This window comes from Rana temporaria, chromosome 2 (assembly GCF_905171775.1).
Source record: "Rana temporaria chromosome 2, aRanTem1.1, whole genome shotgun sequence".
Lineage (NCBI taxonomy): Eukaryota > Metazoa > Chordata > Amphibia > Anura > Ranidae > Rana > Rana temporaria.
Genome location: NC_053490.1, coordinates 450,408,561 through 450,428,787, shown reverse-complemented (window position 1 = coordinate 450,428,787; position 20,227 = coordinate 450,408,561). Strand labels below are relative to the sequence as shown.

Here is a 20,227-nt window from a genome sequence, read left to right as displayed (position 1 = left end):
TTTAAAAAAAGGCCTGGATTCTTTCCTAAATGCAAAAAATATAACTGGATACTGACATTTATAGGTAAAGTTGATCCGGGAAATATTCGATTGCCTCTTGGGGGGGGGGGGGGGGGGGGGGGATCAGGAAGGAATTTTTTCCCCCGCTGGAGCAAACTGGATTGTGCTTTGCTAAAGGTTTTTGCATTCCTCTGGATCAACTGTGGGTAAAGGATTGTGTACACAATACTGTTTGATTTTGTTTTCCCTTTTATTGGTTAACTTGTCTCTTTTTTCAACCAGACCAACTATGTAACTATGGCCCAGATTCACGTAGAATCGCGGCGGCGTAACGTATAGTAGATACGTTACACCGCCGCAAGTTTTCATCGCAAGTGCCTGATTCTCAAAGCACTTGCATGAAAACCTACGCTGGCGGCCTCCGGCGTTAGCCCACGTAATTCAAAGGGGCGTGTGCCATTTAAATTAGGCGCGCTCCCGCGCCGGACCTACTGCGCATGCTCAGTTTTGAAATTCCCGCCGTGCTTTGCGCGAAGTGACGTCATTTTTTCGACGTGCGTAGCGTACTTTCGTATTCCCGGACGTCTTACGCAAGAACAAAACATTTTCAAATTTCGACGCGGGAACGACGGCCATACTTTGTACAGCACATACGTGGGCTGTGTAAAGTTAGGGCAGCAAAAACGACGATTAACTTTGCGACGAGCAACTAGACTAGCAGCGACGTAGCGAACGCGAAAAACCGTTTTGGATCGCCGTAACTACTAATTTGCCTACCCGACGCTGGTTTACGACGCGAACTCTCCCCAGCGGCGGCTGTGGTATTGCATCCTAAGATCCGACAGTGTAATTCAATTACACCTGTCGGATCTTAGGGCTAACTATGCGTAACTGATTCTGTGAATCAGTCGCATTGTTAGGAAGACCCTAAAACAGAGATATGACGGCGTATCAGGAGATACGCCGTCGTATCTCTTTTGTGAATCTAGGCCTATGTTGTGAAAAAAAAATGAAAAAAAAAAGAAAACTAATACCGTTTTGCAAACAATGGTGACAAATTAAGTTGTCAGAAATGTATGAATAAATTGTAGATGAGCCAAGAAAAAAAAAAAACTTTATCTAGTTTAAAAGGGAGAAAAAAAAAAATCAATGGGCTTCAGCTTTAGTAAATGGTGTGTGATTGTTTGCCTAGTTAGGAAAGGACGGGGTTACCTTTCCAATACATCTGTAGTTTGTCCGCTGTGTTCTGGTAAAAGTCTTGAGTGTATTCTGACAATTCTTCAATATTTGACTCCTAGGGAGACAGCAAGAGAGACAATCAACAACATGTATCCACAGCAGAATCAAACTTCAATTTCTCACGACACATCTCAGAGAAGATGGAGCTATCGATTATTGAATACACAGGAAACGAGCATTAAAGGAGTTCCACCCATAAATATAACATTACATCAGTAGTTTTAAAAAAAATGTCATTAGTCCTTTACGAATTTTTTTTTTTTTTTTTTTTTTTTTAGATGCCTTCAAAGTGTTGTTGCTAGGCAGAATAGTTAATCTTCCCACTTCCTGCACCTAGGTGCTTAATGCTTCCTAACCTACACCGCACAGACTCCTGGGAATGTAGTGGGTGTAACTTTCCAGGAGTCTGTGCACTCCCCAGTCTCAAAGAATCATGTGACTTGGACAGCACAGGTGCTGAAACCTGATCGGACACTGCTTGTGCAGCACTGAGCACGTGCGAGATCTGCAAGGCTGAAATCCAGGAAGTCATACAGTCTGGCTTCATGATGCCCACACTTAAGATGGCCCCAGTCAATTTCTATTTTATAAAGTGTCTAAATGCTGTAACAACCTAACAAAACGGACCTTAGTTTACAGACCAACTTTACTAGAATACATTAAGCTTGTGTATTACAGGGGTATTTATATTTAAAAAGTGAAATTGTGTCCGGAACTCCGCTTTAAACAAGCAATTTCTGAAGCAGAAAACAGACTTTAATAATACAGCACCACCTTGTGTCTTACGTGGTAGGGACACGTTTATTAAAGTGATTGTAAAGGCAGACGTTTTCATACTTTAATGCACTCCATCTATTATAATTCATTTAGATAATAAAAACTTCTAGGTGCAGCACTAGTAAATTTGAAAAAAAAAAAACACTTCCTTATTTTCAGGCCCAGGCAAACGATGTCATACATCCCAGGAGACTTCAGCAAAGGGGTTTGCTCAGGTTAAGCACACTCTCATGCCTCCATGACTGAGCTAGTTTAGGAAAACATAACATAAATGAATGACAGAACTACAAGGAAAAAAAGTTTTACAAACCTTCTTGTGCTGCACGGCTTCCAGGAAGACTTTGCACTGCTTATACACGTCGTGCCCCGCTTTATGATAGGTCTTCAAAAATTCAATAAATTCCTTAGACACGCGATCGGTCTCAATGCTGCACTGACGAGTGAGAGAAGGACTAGGAGCTTTCGGTTCTTTCATATCTGTCAACAGGAAAGAAAGTGTACCTGTCATGCAACTTTTACCAAATGCCAGTGCACTGGCACAGATAGAATAACACCCTTTTTTAATTTGGAATCATTTGCATAATGAAAGCGAGTGAAGATACTTTGCCTATATATTTTCACTCGCAAATGGCCCAGACTTTATTAAAATAGGAAGCGGTACCTGTTACATCAATCTCTCATAAGTATCCATTTAACCACCTCCAAGGAGCAAACAAGTGACAATGTCACAAAAAGATTTCCAAAAAGGCACAGTAAACATGTCACTGCTGCTTAACCACTTAAGACCCGGACCAAAATGCAGCTAAAGGACCAGGCCCCTTTTTGCAAATCGGGACTGCGTCGCTTTAACTGACAATTGCGCGGTCATGCGACGTGGCTCCCAAACAAAATTGGCGTCCTTTTTTTCCCACAAATAGAGCTTTCTTTTGGTGGTATTTGATCACCTCTGCGTTTTTATTTTTTGCGCTATAAACAAAAGTAGAGCGACAATTTTGAAAAAAAATGCAATATTTTTAACTTTTTGCTATAATAAATATCCCCCAAAAACATATAAAAAAATGTTTTTTCTCAGTTTAGGCCAATACGTATTCTTCTACCTATTTTTGGTAAAAAAAAAAAAAATCGCAATAAGCGTTTATCGATTGGTTTGCTCAAAATGTATAGTGTTTACAAAATAGGGGATAGTTTTATTGCATTTTTATTATTTTTTTTTTTTTTTACTACTAATGGCGGCGATCAGCGATTTTTTTCGTGACTGCGACATTATGGCGGACACTTGGGACAATTTTGACACATTTTTGGGACCATTGTCATTTTAACAGCAAAAAATGCATTTAAAATGCATTGTTTTACTGTGAAAATGACAATTGCAGTTTGGGAGTTAACCACAGGGGGCGCCGATGGGGTTATGTGTGACCTCATTTGTGTTTACAACTGTAGGGGGGTGTGGCTGTAGGTGTGACATCATTGATTGTGCGTCCCTATATTAGGGAACACACAATCGATGACAGCGCCACAGTGAAGAACGGGGAAGCCGTGTTTACACACAGCTCTCCCCGTTCTTCAGCTCCGGGTACCGATCGCGGGACTCGAGCGGCGATCGGGTCCGCGAGTCCCGCGGTCCCGGAGCTTCGGACCGGGTCACGGGAGCGCGCCCGCGACCCACTGCTGGGCTTTATACAATCACGTACAGGTACGTGATTGTGCCCAGCGGTGCCATTCTGCTGACGTATATCGTCGTTAGGCGGTCCTTAAGTGGTTAAGACCGACAATAACTACATGTTAAGTCCGCTATCAATTTTTTTTTTTTTAAATGATTTCAGTACCTTTATTCAGCTGAGAATACCAGGCACTTCCGGGTAGTGGGCGTGTCATTCATTTTGCAAGCGCCCCAGTGTTTTCTGGGACTCGATCGCCATGTCTCCTGGGAGCACAGCGTCATGCTTCCCAGGAGACGAGTCATAAGGCAGATTCAGTGAATAACGCGGGATTTCACTCATCACGTGACATCCGCATTCACCGCTTCCCGGAAGCATTTGCTTGTGGGCTTCACGCTGCCCACAAGCAAAATGGAAACGGCCTGAAGAACATTTTATAAAGTCACATTTTATGCCGACGGAGATTGCGGGGCAGTAGCGTCATTAAAGATATTAGTATTATTTTTTTAACATTATAAGAGTTTAAGGAACCAAAAAAAAAAAAAAACCGTCAGGACCGCGGGAACCCCGCTTTAACAACTGTTACTGTGAAGAAACCTTTCCATATTTGGAGATGAAATCTCTTTTTCCTCTAAATGTAAAGAGTGTCCCCTTGTCCTCTGTGATGACCTTAAACTGAATAACTCGGCACCAAAGTCACTATATGGACCAATTATGTACAGTACCTCACAAAAATGAGTACACCCCTCAAATTTTTGTAAATATTTTATTATATCTTTTCATGCGACAACACTGAAAAAATGACACTTTGCTACAATGTAAAGTAGTAAGTGTACAGCTTTGTATGACAGTGTAAATTTGCTGTCCCCTCAAAATAATTCAACACACAACCATTAATGTCTAAACCGCTGGCAACAAAAGTGAGTACACCCCTAAGTGAATATGTCCAAATTGGCCCCAAAGTAGTAAACACTCACTACTTTACATTGTAGCAAAGTGTAATTTCTTCAGTGTTGTCACATGAAAAGATATAATGAAATATTTACAAAAATGTGAGGGGTGTACTCACTTTTGTGACATACTGTATATTGGTGTTTCCCTGACAGAATCTTTCCATGCCAAGAATTTAGAATAAGCTTTCTGTTAATATGGTGACATGCATCTGAATAAGGAGCACTCTGCATTTCCCCTTTAAAGAAGAACTTTATGAGCATGTCCATACATTTATATAAAAAACTTCTTTACCCCCCTATGGAAACACTAATGGATTGCGAAGAAAATTCTCTCTTTAATTTTTCCCATTGCTGCCTGTCAGCTCTCCCCTGCCAGAAGCCTGATTTGTGGGTGTTCCTATTAATGAGTTCACAACTCAGTTGCCACCACCTCTATTCAGTGAGCACTCCAGACCATTCCCTAAGCCACCTACAGCAGTGCTCCCTCTCCTCTGTTATGGCATGACAATTTGAATGTGTGGCACTCAGTTCCTGTGTCTGTATCACTGTGGCCCAACTAAATAAGCCACTGATGATGGCGGCTCAAGCTGCACAGCACCATCGATTCCCATTGTGCTGGTGACAGGTACACCCACACCAAGAAACAGAATGGCACTGTGTGGTCCAGCTTCCTACATCGTAACATTCACTGGGTGGCTGACTCAGATGGGCCACAGTCAGGCAAACAGTAAGTTGAACAGGAGAACTTGGTAAAAGGGGAGCCAGGTCTATGTATAGTACTACATAAAAAACTGTTACATGAAGGAAAGGAGATAAGAAAAAAGAAAAGTAGTGAGACATCTTCTTTAAGGACATACAAAGCGTTACATGCTCATAGTCTCATCAAAGCTCTTATTTAACCACAGCCCTGGAAGGATTTACCCAATAAAACATACCCATAAATAATAATTAAAAAAATCTAATTTCTTCATCAATTTAGGCCAATATGTATTCTTCTACAAATTTGGTTAAATTGGTAAAAAAACAAAACAATAAGCGTATATTTGATTGGTTTGCAAAATAACGTCTACAAAATAGGGGATAGATTTATGGCATTTTTATTATTATTTTTTTTACTAGTAAAGGTTGCGATCTGCGATTTTTAACGGAACTGCGACATTGCGGCGGAGAGATCTGACACTTTTGATACTTTTTTGGGAACCAGTGACCTTATAGTGATCAGTGCTAAAAATATGCACTGACATTGTACCTACACTGGCAGGGAAGGGGTTAACCTCAAAGGCACTCAAAGGGTTAACTGTGTTCCCTCAGTGTGTTTCTAACTGTGTGTGGGGGATGGGCTGCTTGGGACAACACACAGATCAGGATCTGTCTGATCCCCTGTCAGAACGGATATCTGCCTTGATTACACACCCACAGAATGCTGTGCACGAACCTGACGTACACCTAATGCGATTCTAGTAGCCGAGCCAACCTGCCGCAGTATAACTGTGGCGGCTGGTCAACAATCGGTTGTTTGCGTACAAAGATTACATGACCGTTTGGAAATTTTCTACAATAGCACTTCGTGCTTAGAAAGGTCTAAAGACAATGGGTACCTTAAGACCCCTTTCCCACTGGGTCGCTTTGCAGGCGATATAACGTTAAAAATAGCGCCTACAAAGTGACCTGAAACAGCCGCTGCTGTCTCTCCAGTGTGAAAGCCCCGAGGGCTTTCACACTGGAGCGGTGCTCTAGCAGGACAGAAAAAATAAAGTCCTGCTAGCAGCATCTTTGGAGCGGTGAAGGAGCGCTGTGTATGCCATTCCTCCACCGCTCCTGCCCATTGAAATCAAAGGGCACCGCGCCTATACCGCCAGCAAATCGCCTCTGCAGAGGTACTTTGCGGTGGCCTTAACCCTTTCTCGGCTGCTAGCGGGGGGTAAAAGCGGCCCGCTAGCGGCCAAATAGCACAGCAAAATAGAAAGTAAAGAGCCACTAAAAATAGCGGCGCTTTACCGCCAACGCCGCCCCCACCCCAGTGTGAAAGGGGCCTAAAAAAAAATTGTGTGTGTTTCTAAAACAAAACTAAATAGAAAGTAAAATCTATGTAGGCAGAATAGAGTTTTGCAACTTAAAAATTTAGTGATACCAAACGTTACATTTTTCAAAAAGCTAAAAATGTGTTGATGCCACTACCACTGGAAGCTGCAAAAGGTCCATTAATCACACAGCACACACACATCCAGGAACAGTACGTAAGTAAAACTAATTATTTGTGTCTTACATACTTACTGATTGAAAGTGAAAGTTAAAAAAAAAAAAAAAACACACACACACACATCACAAATTGGGTTGTTCCAAGAAAAGTAATAGAGGGGAAATCTTCCAATGGGGAAACTAGTTCTGGTGGCCTGGGGGTCCCCAAGGAATTCCCTCTCACTTCCTGTTTGGCTATGGGACAGGAAGTGAAGGGAAATCTCTGCAATGGGACACAGACGGCAAAAAGAGATCTGACAGGGGTTATAACCCTCCCTTGCTCTATCCAATATGAAAAAAAAATATTTGCTTATAGTACTACTTTACCATTATCAGCATAAGACATTACCCTTAAAATTGACCAATTTGTGCAAATCGCAGAGACAATAAAAGGAAAAATACTAAAAGTGCTAAAATTACACTAATTACAATGACATAAATGCAAAAACACACAGCTCAATGGCACACACATACAAGGAAATATCCACCCACCTCTTAGCTTGTCACAAAGCACTTGCAAACCAGTAGAGGCAAAATGAAGTTAAATAAGACAATGAACGCATTTAAAAACATACAAAATGGTTAGAACAAATAAAAGGATTCTATGAAGTAAAATGAAAACACAATTTAAAGCAAACAATGAAAGTAGACAACAAAGGTCTAGAAACACACATGCAACAAATACTGCACACAGTAAAGGCAGAGTCAAAAACACACCATCCTAACTGTATAGGAAAGAATACGCACCTCATTTTTCATAAGTCAAAATGAGCAGAGCAGTCGCGGCAACTTACCTGTGACCAATTTATCAGCTCACTTAGTACCTTAGACCACACCCATTAGATAGAAGTCAGCTACTGACAAACAATCCAAAAGGGATCTTGTCTTCACCAGTACTACACACACCTGTGTCCCATGAGCAAACATTTCTAAATGTGCTGCAAACCTCCCCAGTACTGCTATTGTCTCAGTACACTATCAGTTTGAACCCTGGTTCACATTTGAGCCAATTGAAATGTGATTTGACATGTCAAATCGCATGCCAAATCAGCAGGAATCGAGGGCAATGGCACTGTCCAAATCGTTGTGACGCCACATTTGCGGCGCCGCACCGGTTCCCAAAAGTTATTTCTGTACTACCTTTAGCAACTTCGGGGTGCGATTTCCATAGACATCTGTGTAAACCCGCACAGATTACTCTGAAATCGCCCCGAAGTCGGGACTAACATGCAGGAATGAAATTGTGCACGTTCAGCGTGAACCTGGGCTAAAAATCCAACTAGGAGCACCCTCTATAACACCCTCTTGTAATGCTTTTAGCTGTCTAGGACCTTGGGGTTCAACATTACAGCTGTTCTGAAGAACTATAGTGAATGTGGGTAGCAATCGTGACACCAGAATTAAGAAAAAAGTTAATATTTTTTTCCTGGTGTGTCCCAATATTAATCTTCCCTTTTCCCATCTGCTCATTCCTCATTGGCTCAGTGAAGTCTGTTGCTTGTAGCATTCACCTCCTAGACACATCCACCAATCGGAACAGGTAGAGATGTTCAAGAGAATTCTAATGTGTGTGTATGTAAAAATATAATAATAATAATAATAATAATAATAATAATAATAATAAGTGTTCCTGCTACTAGTTAAAGCCGAGTTCCACTCAAAAGTGGAGGCTCCACTTATCTGCATCCCCTCCCCTCTCCACATTTGGCACCTTTCGAGGATGAGCGTGTACCTGTTTTTGACAGGTACCCATCCCCACTTCTAATAGATCACGTCGTGACAAGATCATTTAGAAGTTTGACCCCCCCTCCTCCTTCCCCACCGACGGGCCATTCAGGAAGCGCAGCGTGCTTTAAAGCATGCGCAGTAGGGAACTGGCTGCGACAATATCCAAAATTCAGCCTGTGTGAGCCGAGCTGCCAAATGCTGAAATCTTTCCAGTATGTCTATACATAGGGAAAAGTGCTGCTGATCAACTGTACAGATAATTCTAAAGTTAAAACTTTGGATTATGTTTAGATATGTTTCCATGTGTATCAGTTAGAAAACATGGCTATCGGAAGACTGCTAAAGTTCTCAGTGGCATGGGTCTACACTGCTGTTTATGACCTCTACAGCTAGATTCCTTGGCTTAAACTAAAACCCAGTAAGCCAAATCTACTATAATTTGTGTGGCCGAAGTCTCATATAGCTTGTGTGTAAACAGTGTTCAAATTTTTTTCTGAAAAGATGAACCAACTCTTTACGGGTTGAATTATTCCCACTGTCCAATCTGCTGACATTCTTCCAATAGGCCCCAATTAATTCATTTTAGCAGAGGTACAGCAGGGACCAGGGGGTGCAAAGGTAACCTAAAGCCGCTTACACACGATCAGTCCATCCGATGAGAACGGACCGATGGACCGTTTTCATCGGTTAACTGATGAAGCTGACTGATGGTCCGTCGCGCCCACACACTATCGGTTAAAAAAATGATTGTGTCAGAACGCGGTGACGTAAAACATAACGACGTGCTGAAAAAAAGAAGTTCAATGCTTCCAAGCATGCGTCAACTTGATTCTGAGCATGCGTGGATTTTTAACGGATGGTTGTGCCTACTAATGATCGTTTTTTTGCCATCGGTTACCAATCCATCGGTTAAATTTAAAGCAAGTTGTTTTTTTTTTAACCGATGGTTAAATAACCTATGGGGCCCACACACAGGTTTTGACCGATGAAAACGGTCCATCAGACCGTTGTCCTCTGGTTAACCTATCGTGTGTAGGCGGTCTAACACTTTTAAGACAGCTAAAAAGATCAATAATGTCATGTTGCTGGCCATGCCAAGGTAGATGAGAGTTTAAAGGGGTTGTAAAGGTACAATTTTTTCCCCCCCTAAATAGCTTCCTTTACCTTAGTGCAGTCCTCCATCACTTACCTCATCCTTCCATTTTGCTTTTAAAATGTCCTTATTTCTTCTGAAAAATCCTCACTTCCTGTTCTTCTTTTTGTAACTCCACCCACTAACACACAGCTCCTTTCTCTATCTGCAACATAGAGAGGGTCCTGACTCTCCTGTAGTCCAAGGGAGGGGGCGAGCACGACACTCCACACCAGGGAGAAAGCCTTGCATTACTGTGTGGAGTTACAGACAGAAGAACAGGAAGTGAGGATTTCTCAGAAGAAGAAAGAAGGACATTTAAAAGCAAAATGGAAGGATGAGGCAAGTGAAGGAGGACTGCACCAAGGTAAAGGAAGCTACTTAGGAAAAAAAAATAATTCCTTTACAACCCCTTTAAGCAGCCACAGCTCAAGGAACCCCTAGCAACCTTTGGGGAAAGCGTGGGATTCCACGGAATGCTGGTATATAAAGGCTGGTATAAAATAAACTAAGTGGTGGAGAACACTACTATAAAACCATATTTACTTTACCCAGACCACTTGGAGCGCATCAACATAAACTTAAATCTATGCTTCCAAGCAACAGAAAGAGAACCTACCTCATAGCCCAAATGTTCAACACTTTAATATGCAATGGCTGCTTAAGTCAGCATGCAATTTTCTGGAGCTACGTTTGTTGGTCTCCGAAGATTAAGCCAACATATTTTTTGGATCTTGCAAATTATTTGGAGCCAGCAGCCATTGCGTCTAACTGAAACGTGACAGAGAGAACTGAACGCTTGTGAAAAATCAGTTAATCACAAAGAAGGAACACACTTGGAACACACACACACAAAAGGGATGGATTAGGGTTAAATGGAGAACGCTTGTGAAAAATCAGTTAATCACAAAGAAGGAACACACTTGGAACACACACACACAAAAGGGATGGATTAGGGTTAAATGGAGATTAGTTATCAAAGTCTCCAGCTACTGAGAAGCACTTGAGCTGAAACTAAAACTACTAAAAGCAGTTACAGCTGATCACATACAGCCCACTTCTATTCCAGAACAACAGGAGATCCTAGCTTGATAATAAAGCAGCAGCAGCAGAGATCAAACACGGACTCTTCAACTTAGTGCAGCCTAGACGGGTTTTTAACAATTACAGAAGTCAGATCAATACTAAAGATGCTCAATTCAGATTCCCCTGTGTTATAAAGCAAAACAGAATCACTGCTGCAGAGTACAGAGAGAAGAGTTGAGCACATCACAGACTCCAGTCTAGAATATAACAGGCAAGGATGTACTGAAGCAAGCAGACTGTACTGACTAAGCTGTGTTACCTTCAGCCGGGGAGGCCAGCTCCCAGGGAGGGACAAAAAGACCCTTCAAGTCCCTGAGAATATCAGCACTGCGCTCCCTCCCTCCTGCCTGTGCCGGCTTAACAGACTTTTCTTCAATGTCTGAGGAATATTCAGCAGAAAACCAGGTGGCAATTTGGGTTGAAAAAAAGAAAAAGAAAAAAAAAGGGTAGAAATCAGGAAAAAAATAAATAAAAACAGAACAAATTAATAGGATCAACGATATAAGCTTGAATTGGACAGCAAACTCTCTTTAGCAGTAAGCACAGCATGCAAAAACAACAAAGGTCTGCCAACCTCAGATTATTTTGTTAGTGTATACCAGTGTTTCTCAACTCCAGTCCTCAAGGCGTCCCAACAGGTCATGTTTTCATGCTTTCCATTATTTTGCACAGGTGATTTGATCATTTTCACTGCCTTAGTAATTACCACAGCGGTTTCATCTGAGGGAAATCCTGAAAACATGGCCTGTTGGGGCGTCTTGAGGACGGGAGTTGAGAAACACTGGTGTATACTGTGAGGCCCCATACACACGACCGAGTTTCTCGGCAGAATTCAGCCAGAAACTCGATCGGAGCTGGATTCTGCCGAGAAACTCGGTCGTGTGTACACTTTTCAGCGAGGAAGCCTCGTCGGGCCGAATAGAGAACATGTTCTCCATTTCCTTGTTGTTCAATGAGGAAAGTCGGCCCGCCGAGATCCTCGGCGGCTTCCACACTGAACTCGACGAGGAACTCGATGTGTTTGGCACGTCGAGTTCCTCGGACGTGTGTACGGGGCCTATGAGCTCTCCTGCAATGTTCATTAAGGCACACCTGAAGTAGAGGAGTGACACTGTGGGAAGCAAAAAGAAATGCTGTGCTGCTTCTTTAACTATGAAGATACAGAGTACTTTTGATGTATTGTGTTGAAACCCAACTCTAATACTGGTAGAACAGTACCTATTAACCTGTCCAATTTGGAGCCGCCATGGTGAAATGCCCATAAAACCAGGGCAAACAACACAGGAGGTGGTGGGCTCCATGTACATGGGAAATATTACAAAAAACATAATTTAAAGTAAATTTCCATTTACAGTTACAGCTGAGAAAACCCCACTATACTAAATGTCTCTGTTCATCCTCTCAGCATTCCTAAATATATATATTTTTTAAATATTTTGAAGCTTTCTAGTTTCTTTGCAGCAGGATTATACATGGGACCACAAGAAGTTCTGAAGAATTTCAAAGTGAAAGTGGAGGGACAAACTTCAGGAAAGTGCATTAAACTTACAATGTACCACCCATGCATGGAGACCTGTTATCTTGTGATCACTGTGATGACCAATCACAAAATGTAAACACTATAAATGTTTACATCTAGGAACCCACCCCTTCTTTTTACAACTGTGGAAAGAGAGGAAGTGGGGATTTAACAATGAAAAGATGAACAGCAGAGCAGATTCATTGCGAGAGGTTGCGATTGTGGGATCATTTTTTGTAAGCTTTTCACACTCTCCTTATCTCCAACTATGTGAGCTGTATATTGATTCCTTTATCTCACCAATTATGTTCATAAAACAATGCACAGCAATCCACATGCACTGGCAGTATTCTTGTTTTTAAACTGCACTCCCAACACAATAATACAGTAGCAGGTGATACATCTGCCAACCAGTGCACCATAATGCACAAAATCGGATTTACTAAAACTGGAGAATGCAAAATCTGGTGCGACTGTGCATGGTAACCAATCAGCTTCTAACTTCAGCTTGTTCAATTAAGGCTGGGTTCACACTTGTCCGACAAACAGTCCTACATTGGGAGCCTCATGTAGCATGACGTGTGAAAATCAATGTTTCCCTACGAGAGCCGTCTTAACTGGTCCTACACAAGTCGGTCCGACTTTGAAAATGCTCCCTGTACTACTTTTGGTCCTACATTGATCCTACTTCAGCCCATTGAATATCATTGAAGTCGGACCAAAGTAGTATCCTGTTCATGAAAGTAAGATGGATGTAGGACCAATGTAGGATAAATGTAGGACCAATGTAGCAGAGCAAAGTAGGATGAAAGTAGCGTAGTAGTGTGAACCCAGCCTAAAGGATCACTAAAGGAAAATTTTTTTTTTTTTTTAGCTAAATAGCTTCCTTTACCTTACTGCAGTCCTGGTTTCATGTCCTTATTGTTCGTTTTTGCTTTGATGTTGCTGTAATTCTGCTGTGATCTCCACACTTCCTGGTTACCTGTTTCCTTATAACCATGGTACTGGGAGCTTTTCACGGTGGTCTAAGCTGTCATTACTGTGTGTCTAAAACTCCTCAGAACCAATCAGATTAATTTTAAAAACAAAACACTGCCCTGGATTTGTTTGTTTTTGTTCTGTGGGTCTCTTTACTTCACAAAAACATGAAACCAGTTTAAAACCGAAAGTGAAACTAGAGGCACATTATATGATTGAATTTAATCTATTTTTAATCATTTTTAAAATGAATCAGTTAACTTATGTCTCTATACCCTGTAAACAGTCATTTCAGCAAAAAAAAATTTTTTTCCTTTAGTGACCCTTTAACCACTTCCAGACCTTAGGTGTTTTTCAGATTTGGTGTTTGCAAGACTAAAACAGTTTTTTCTGCTAGAAAATTACTTAAAACCCCCAAACATTATATATTTTTTTTTCTAACACCCTAGAGAATAAAATAGTGGTCATTGCAATACTTTTTGTCACACCGTATTTGCGCAGCGGTCTTACAAGCGCACTTTTTTTGGAAAAAATTCACTTTTTTTAATTCAAAAATAAGACAACAATAAATTTGGCCCAATTTTTTTATATATTGTGAAAGATAATGTTACGCCGAGTAAAATGATACCCAACATGTCACGCTTAAAAATTGCGCCTGCTCGTGGCATGGCGTCAAACTTTTACCCTTAAAAATCTCGATAGGCGATGTTTAAAAAATTCTAGAGATTGCATTTTTTGAGCTACAGAGTAGGCCTAGGGCTAGAATTATTGCTCTTGCTCTAACGATCGCGGCGATACCTCACTTGTGTGATTTGAACACCGTTTTCATATGCGGCGCTACTCGCGTATGCGTTCGCTTCTGCGTGCGAGCTCGTCGGGACGGGGCGCTTTAAAAAAAAAAAATTTTGTTTTCTTATTTATTTTTATTTATTTTAATACTTTTTACACTGAAAAAAAAAAAAAAAATTATCACTTTTATTCCTATTACAAGGAATGTAAACATCCCTTGTAATAGAAAAAAGCATGACAGGTCCTCTTATATATGAGATCTGGGGTCAAAAAGACCTCAGATCTCATATTTGGGCTTAAATGCAAAAAAAAAAAAAAAAAAATTGGAAATGTCATTTTTTCAAATGACAAAAAAAAAATTGTCTCTTTAACCACTTTAGCCCCGGGCCTGTTTTTCAGAGTCGGTGTTTACGAGACAAAACCATTTTTTTTTGCTAGAAAATTACTTAAAACCCCCAAACATTATATATTTTTTTTTTTCTAACACCCTAGAGAATAAAATGGAAGTCATTGCAATACTTTTTGTCACACCGTATTTGCGCAGCGGTCTTACAAGCGCACTTTTTTTTGAAAAAAATCACTTTTTTAAATGAAAAAATAAGACAACAATAAATTTGGCCCAATTTTTTTATATATTGTGAAAGATAATGTTACGCCGAGTAAAATCATACCCAACATGTCACGCTTAAAAATTTCGCCCGCTCGTGGCATGGCGTCAAACTTTTACCCTTAAAAATCTTGATAGGCGACGTTTAAAAAATTCTACAGGTTGCATTTTTTGAGTTACAGAGTAGGCCTAGGGCTAAAATTAATGCTCTCGCTCTAACGATCGCGGCGATACCTCACTTGTGTGGTTTGAATACCGTTTTCATATGTCGGCGCTACTCGCGTATACGTTCGCTTCTACGCGCGAGCTCGTCGGGACGGGGCGCTTTAAAACATTTTTTTTTTGCTTTTCGCATTTATTTTTATTTATTTTACAATTTTTAACACTGAAAAAAAAAAAAAAAAAAAAAATTATCACTTTTATTCCTATTACAAGGAATGTAAACATCCCTTGTAATAGAAAAAAGCATGACAGGTCCTCTTAAATATGAGATCTGGGGTCAAAAAGACCTCAGATCTCATATTTAGGCTTAAATGCAAAAAAAAAAAAAAAAAAATTTGGAAATGTCATTTTTTCAAATGACAAAAAAAAAAATGTTTCTTTAAGACGCTGGGCGGGACTGACGTTTTGACGTCACTTCCGCCCAGCGGAGCTATGGGGACGGGCGAAGGAGATTTTTCCTTCAGTCTCGTCCCCGCTCACCATCCGGATGGTCGCGATCTCCTCCGCCGCTACCGACGGCTCCGGTAAGCGGCGGAGGGCGCGGAACAGCGGCGGGAGGGGGGGGGGGCCCCTCTCCCGCCACCGATAACGGCGATCTCGCGGCGGATTCGCCGCGGAGACCGCCATTATCGTTAACACGGCCGCCCACAGAAGAGATGAATATCTCGATTGTGGCAGCAGCTGCTACCGTTACCGAGATATTCATCTCTAAAGTGATGACGTATAACGACGGTGGGCGGTCGGCAAGTAGTTAAGAGGCTGGGCGGGACTGACGTTTTGACGTCACTTCCGCCCAGCAGAGCTATGGGGACGGGCGAAGGAGATTTTTCCTTCAGTCTCGTCTCCGCTCAGCTGCCGGATGGTCGCGATCCCCTCCGCTGCTACCGACGGCTCCGGTAAGCGGCGGAGGGCGCGGGAGAGCGGCGGGAGGGGGCCCTCTCCCGCCACCGATAACGGCGATCTCGCGGCGAATCCGCCGCGGAGACCGCTGTTATCGTTTACCAGACCGCGCACACTAAAGATTGATACATCGGTTGTGGCAGCAGCTGCTGCCGTTACCGAGATATCAATCTTTAAAAAATGGATGTACATCGTCGTGCGCAGGTCTGGAAGTGGTTAAGCTTATACAAAAAAAAAAAAACTGGAAGTTGATTGGTTTCTATGCAGAGCTGTACCAGTTTTAGTAAATTAACCTCAATATGTCATGTGTGTTTTTGGCTATATTTTGTTGTGTTGGTAAAGCAAAACAATACAAACGTGTGATTGGGACCTAAGGGGAATTAAAGGGGTTGTAAAGGTACAATTTTTTTTCCCCCTAAATAGCTTCCATTACCTTAGTGCAGTCCTCCTTCACTTACCTCATCCTTCCATTTTGCTTATAAATGTCCTTATTTCTTCTGAGAAATCCTCAATTCCTGTTCTTCTGTCTGTAACTCCACACAGTAATGCAAGGCTTTCACCCTGGTGTGGAGTGTCGTGCTCGTCCCCTCCCTTGGACTGCAGGAGAGTCAGGATGCCCACTAACACACAGCTCCTTTCTCTATCTGCAACGTAGAGAGCGTCCTGACTCTCCTGTAGTCTAAGGGAGGGGCGAGCACAATACTTTACACCAGGGAGAAAGCCTTGCATTACTGTGTGGAGTTACAGACAGAAGAACAAGAAGTGAGGATTTCTCAGAAGAAATAAGGACATTTAAAAGCAAAATGGAAGGATGAGGTAAGTGAAGGAGGATTGCACTAAGGTAAAGGAAGATATTTAGGAAAAAAAATTACCTTTACAACCCCTTTAAGTGGAGAACTGGTTTACACGTCCATACAGGCTTACCACACATACAATTGCAAAATCAACCATTATTTGTTTTAAGTACACGCATACACATTTAAGGCAGTGGCTGGTGGCAATGAAAAAAGAACTCCATGAAGTGCAACAAACACGGTCATATCACTTTAAGAAAAAGAATCAGTCAAAAATGTGCTAAATTATTTAAAACTAAAAACACTCAAGTTTCTTTCTTGTACGCTACTGCTGGAAAATACAGTGTGTCTAACTTTGGTCTATTTAAAGAAGCCAGTCCCCTGAAGTCACCCTCCCCATTTCAGCCAACTTTCACCAAACTATGCAATGCCTTTAGTCACTTTCTACATTTAAATTCTTAGGCTCCCACACACCAACATTGATTTACAAGCTCTGATCCACACTGGAATGCAGAAAAGAAACCAAGACCAAATATAGCTACGAAATAAAGACTGCACTGCAAACAAGAATTTTGCTGGCAGGATATGCAAAGTAATGTACTAGTAAAAGATAAAAAGGGAACGGAAAGTGGTAAATTCTAGGTTAAAGAGGACCTGTCATTATGTTGCAAAGAAGGATGAGAGATAGGAGGGATTCTGTTCTTTTGCCATTAGGAAAGGCTTCATTGTATCCGACAAGGTTTAAAGTGATACTAAAGCTCTGTTCACATATATGAGAATCGGATGAGTTTTGAACTGCATCCGATTTGCATGAAATATGGCATCTATGAGTAACCAAAACTAAAGATAAGGCGATTTAGGGAAGAAGTAATGTGTTATCAAAGTCAGGAGGAAGGTAGTGGTCAACCCAAGGTTTCCCAAGACAGTCACATTTTTTGACCCCGTCAAGAACAACGGCTTTGATCTTGGCATGGATCATAGCTCTGGTAACCATTCCTAGTTTCCGTGACATTGAGGTGAGAGGTCTTACAGGCCTTCCCAGTGGTTTGCTTTACAGCGGTAGTAACCTGCAGGGGCAACTTGAATTGAAGATAGGTTATTTCCAGAGGCGATTCAGTTCGCATGTGTTGCGCTATATAAGTTTCTGACTCACTCACTCACTCAGAAGGTTTCTTATTTTGCAAATGCATTCAAAATTGGCTAGGTAAGAAGGAATCGGTGTGTAAGCATTAGAAAATAAATGTTTACCGTATTTATCGGCGTATACCGCGCACTTTTTTGCCCTGAAAATCAGGGCAAAATCGTGGGTGCGCGGTATACGCCGATACCCGCTTTCCCGCGCCGAGTTTTGAATACTGCGCCGACATATACCGAGCGCAGTACACTCGGGCAGTCTCGGCACCTTCCGCGCTCACGTCCTGGACGTACAGGACGTCAGCGCGGGTAGCCGAGCATTGCCGACAATACACAAGTGTACTGCGCTCTGTATATGTCGGCGCAGTATTCAAACTCGGCGCGGGAAATGAGCGGGGAGGACGCGAGGATGCCGCAGAAGGACGCCGGACCCACCGAAGAGGACGCCGGACCCGCCGCAGAAGGACACCCGAAGCCGCAGAAGGACACCCGAAGCCGCCGAAGGACACCCAAAGCCGCCGAAGGGGACACCCGAAGCCGCAGACGAACGCCGGACCCGACGAGGCTGCCAATGGACGCCGCGCAAGACACCAAAACTGTAAGTACAAAAAAAACTTTTTTTCCACAGGATTCGGGTCAACTTTGGGGGTGCGCAGTATACGCGGGAGCGCGTTATACCGCGATAAATACGGTAATTTGGAGGGATTAGAACATTTTGGGGACAGGGATTTTGTAGGACTTACAGAGGGTGTGAAACATCTTGAAAGTATCAGGGTTTGTAAACTTGTGGGCTCGAATGAGGTTGGCTAGAAACCACCCATGAAAGGAGGAAGGTGAGGTCAATGCTGGGTAAGCCCCCTCCACTTTACTGAAGCAAAAAGTCAGCCCATGAGCTGACAGCCAATTCAGTGCAGAGGGGAGGAGCTTGAGGAGACCCGATATCAGGAGAGGCTTCACTGGAGGCACCGGTAGGAGAAAATACACTGAGCAGCATGGAGTAGGAGGAATCGACTGAGACAGAGCTGGTGAGGGCCAGTGTCACTGATCCCATCCTTCCACTACCATCACCCCTCTGCCTGATTTCTGCCATCCCCCTCTGCCCCCAATCCCACCAGCCTCCCTCTGCCCCCAATCCCACCATCCCCCTCTGCCTTATATTGTCTTACCATTTCGTTCAGGGGTAAGCACTCTGGGGCCCTCCAGCTGTTTCAGAATTTCAGAAGTCCCATAATAACTCTTAGAGTAATTTAAACCACCAGCCTTGCAATGCCTCATGGGAAATGTAGTTCCACAACATCTGGAGGGCCCCCAGTTGCCTACCGCTGATTTAGTAGTGGACTGGCACAAAGTACCTAGATATCAGACCTTGTTTGGAAAGTGGGGACACTAGGCTTTTCTTTAAAATCCTATACAATGTCTACCACTCACCCCTTTCTTCGCATTATGTTTACTACCAAGTTACATGTATGCTTTAATCTTTTTCTAACAGTAAAATCAAAAGAAAATATACATTTCATATATCGCATGATGAATAAATGTATTAGATTACCTTTCTTCTGCCCACTTTTGGATGAGGCAGTGAAGAACTTTTTTACTGTTGTAACCTTTCGTGTCTTTTCATTGGATTTCTTTTCTTCAAACTTGGCAAAACCAAGTGAAGGCTGACCTCCCTGGGCTCCCTGGCTGCTGGCATAAGCCTCCTCTTCTTCCCGCTGCAAGCTGTAGGAGACACCAAATATCATAAAAGGTCACACAGACTTTAACAGCAACATTGTGCAGTGTTTGCTAAAATAACATTGACTTATGGATGGCAATTCAAGAATCAGCTCAAATACTGGCAAATCTAACAACCTGCTTGAATGAAGGTCAAGATGACTTTTAAAGTTTACTTTTAAAAGCTGAAAGAAAATGATAAAACCAATTTTACGACACAACGCATGCTGGTAAACTATGGGTCTATAAGTCTATGCTGAACACTAAAAATGTGTTTGTTTTTTCTACATACTTACCTGTAAAATCTATTTCTTGGAGTACTTCACAGGACACAGAGCAGGCTATAAATCATGACTATGTGGGCTGCATGCCACCTATAGGTGAATGGACACTTGCTGACCAAACAGGAAGTCCCCCCTTTATAACCCCCTCCTACACAGGAAGCACTTTAGTTTTGCAGCAAGCAATAAAAATCCAGAAAGAGGGGAGGGATCTCTGTGTCCCACGATGAACTCCAAGGAATATGGTATTGTATGATTTTTTTATGGATGAACTTGTGTCTTTTTTTTAACCTATGTAAATGGATATTTACAGGTAAGTTTGTAGAAAAAACAAAATCTAAATTTTCTTTATCGTACATCACGGCACACAGAGCAGGCTATAATCATGACTATGTGGTATGTCTCAAAGCAATAAAATCTGAGGGGTGGGAGACCCAACAATAACCACCGCCATTAATTCAAATACTTCGGGCTTTGTA

General features: G+C 42.1%; 1 protein-coding gene across 3 annotated transcripts in view; it reads right to left on the bottom strand.

The window, feature by feature from the left end:
* RABGEF1 (RAB guanine nucleotide exchange factor 1) overlaps nt 1-20,227 on the bottom strand; it is a 54,900-nt gene that overhangs the window by 16,860 nt on the left and 17,813 nt on the right. For 2 of the 3 annotated variants that reach the window (XM_040338496.1, XM_040338495.1), the window contains exons 3-6: nt 19,304-19,473; nt 11,071-11,190; nt 2,327-2,493; nt 1,213-1,294 (exon numbers count right to left, since the gene is read on the bottom strand). In XM_040338496.1, the coding sequence (XP_040194430.1) occupies nt 1,213-1,294; nt 2,327-2,493; nt 11,071-11,190; nt 19,304-19,473 (539 nt within the window). The remainder of the gene's footprint in view (nt 1-1,212; nt 1,295-2,326; nt 2,494-11,070; nt 11,191-19,303; nt 19,474-20,227) is intronic. The other variant, XM_040338497.1, reaches the window with a different exon arrangement.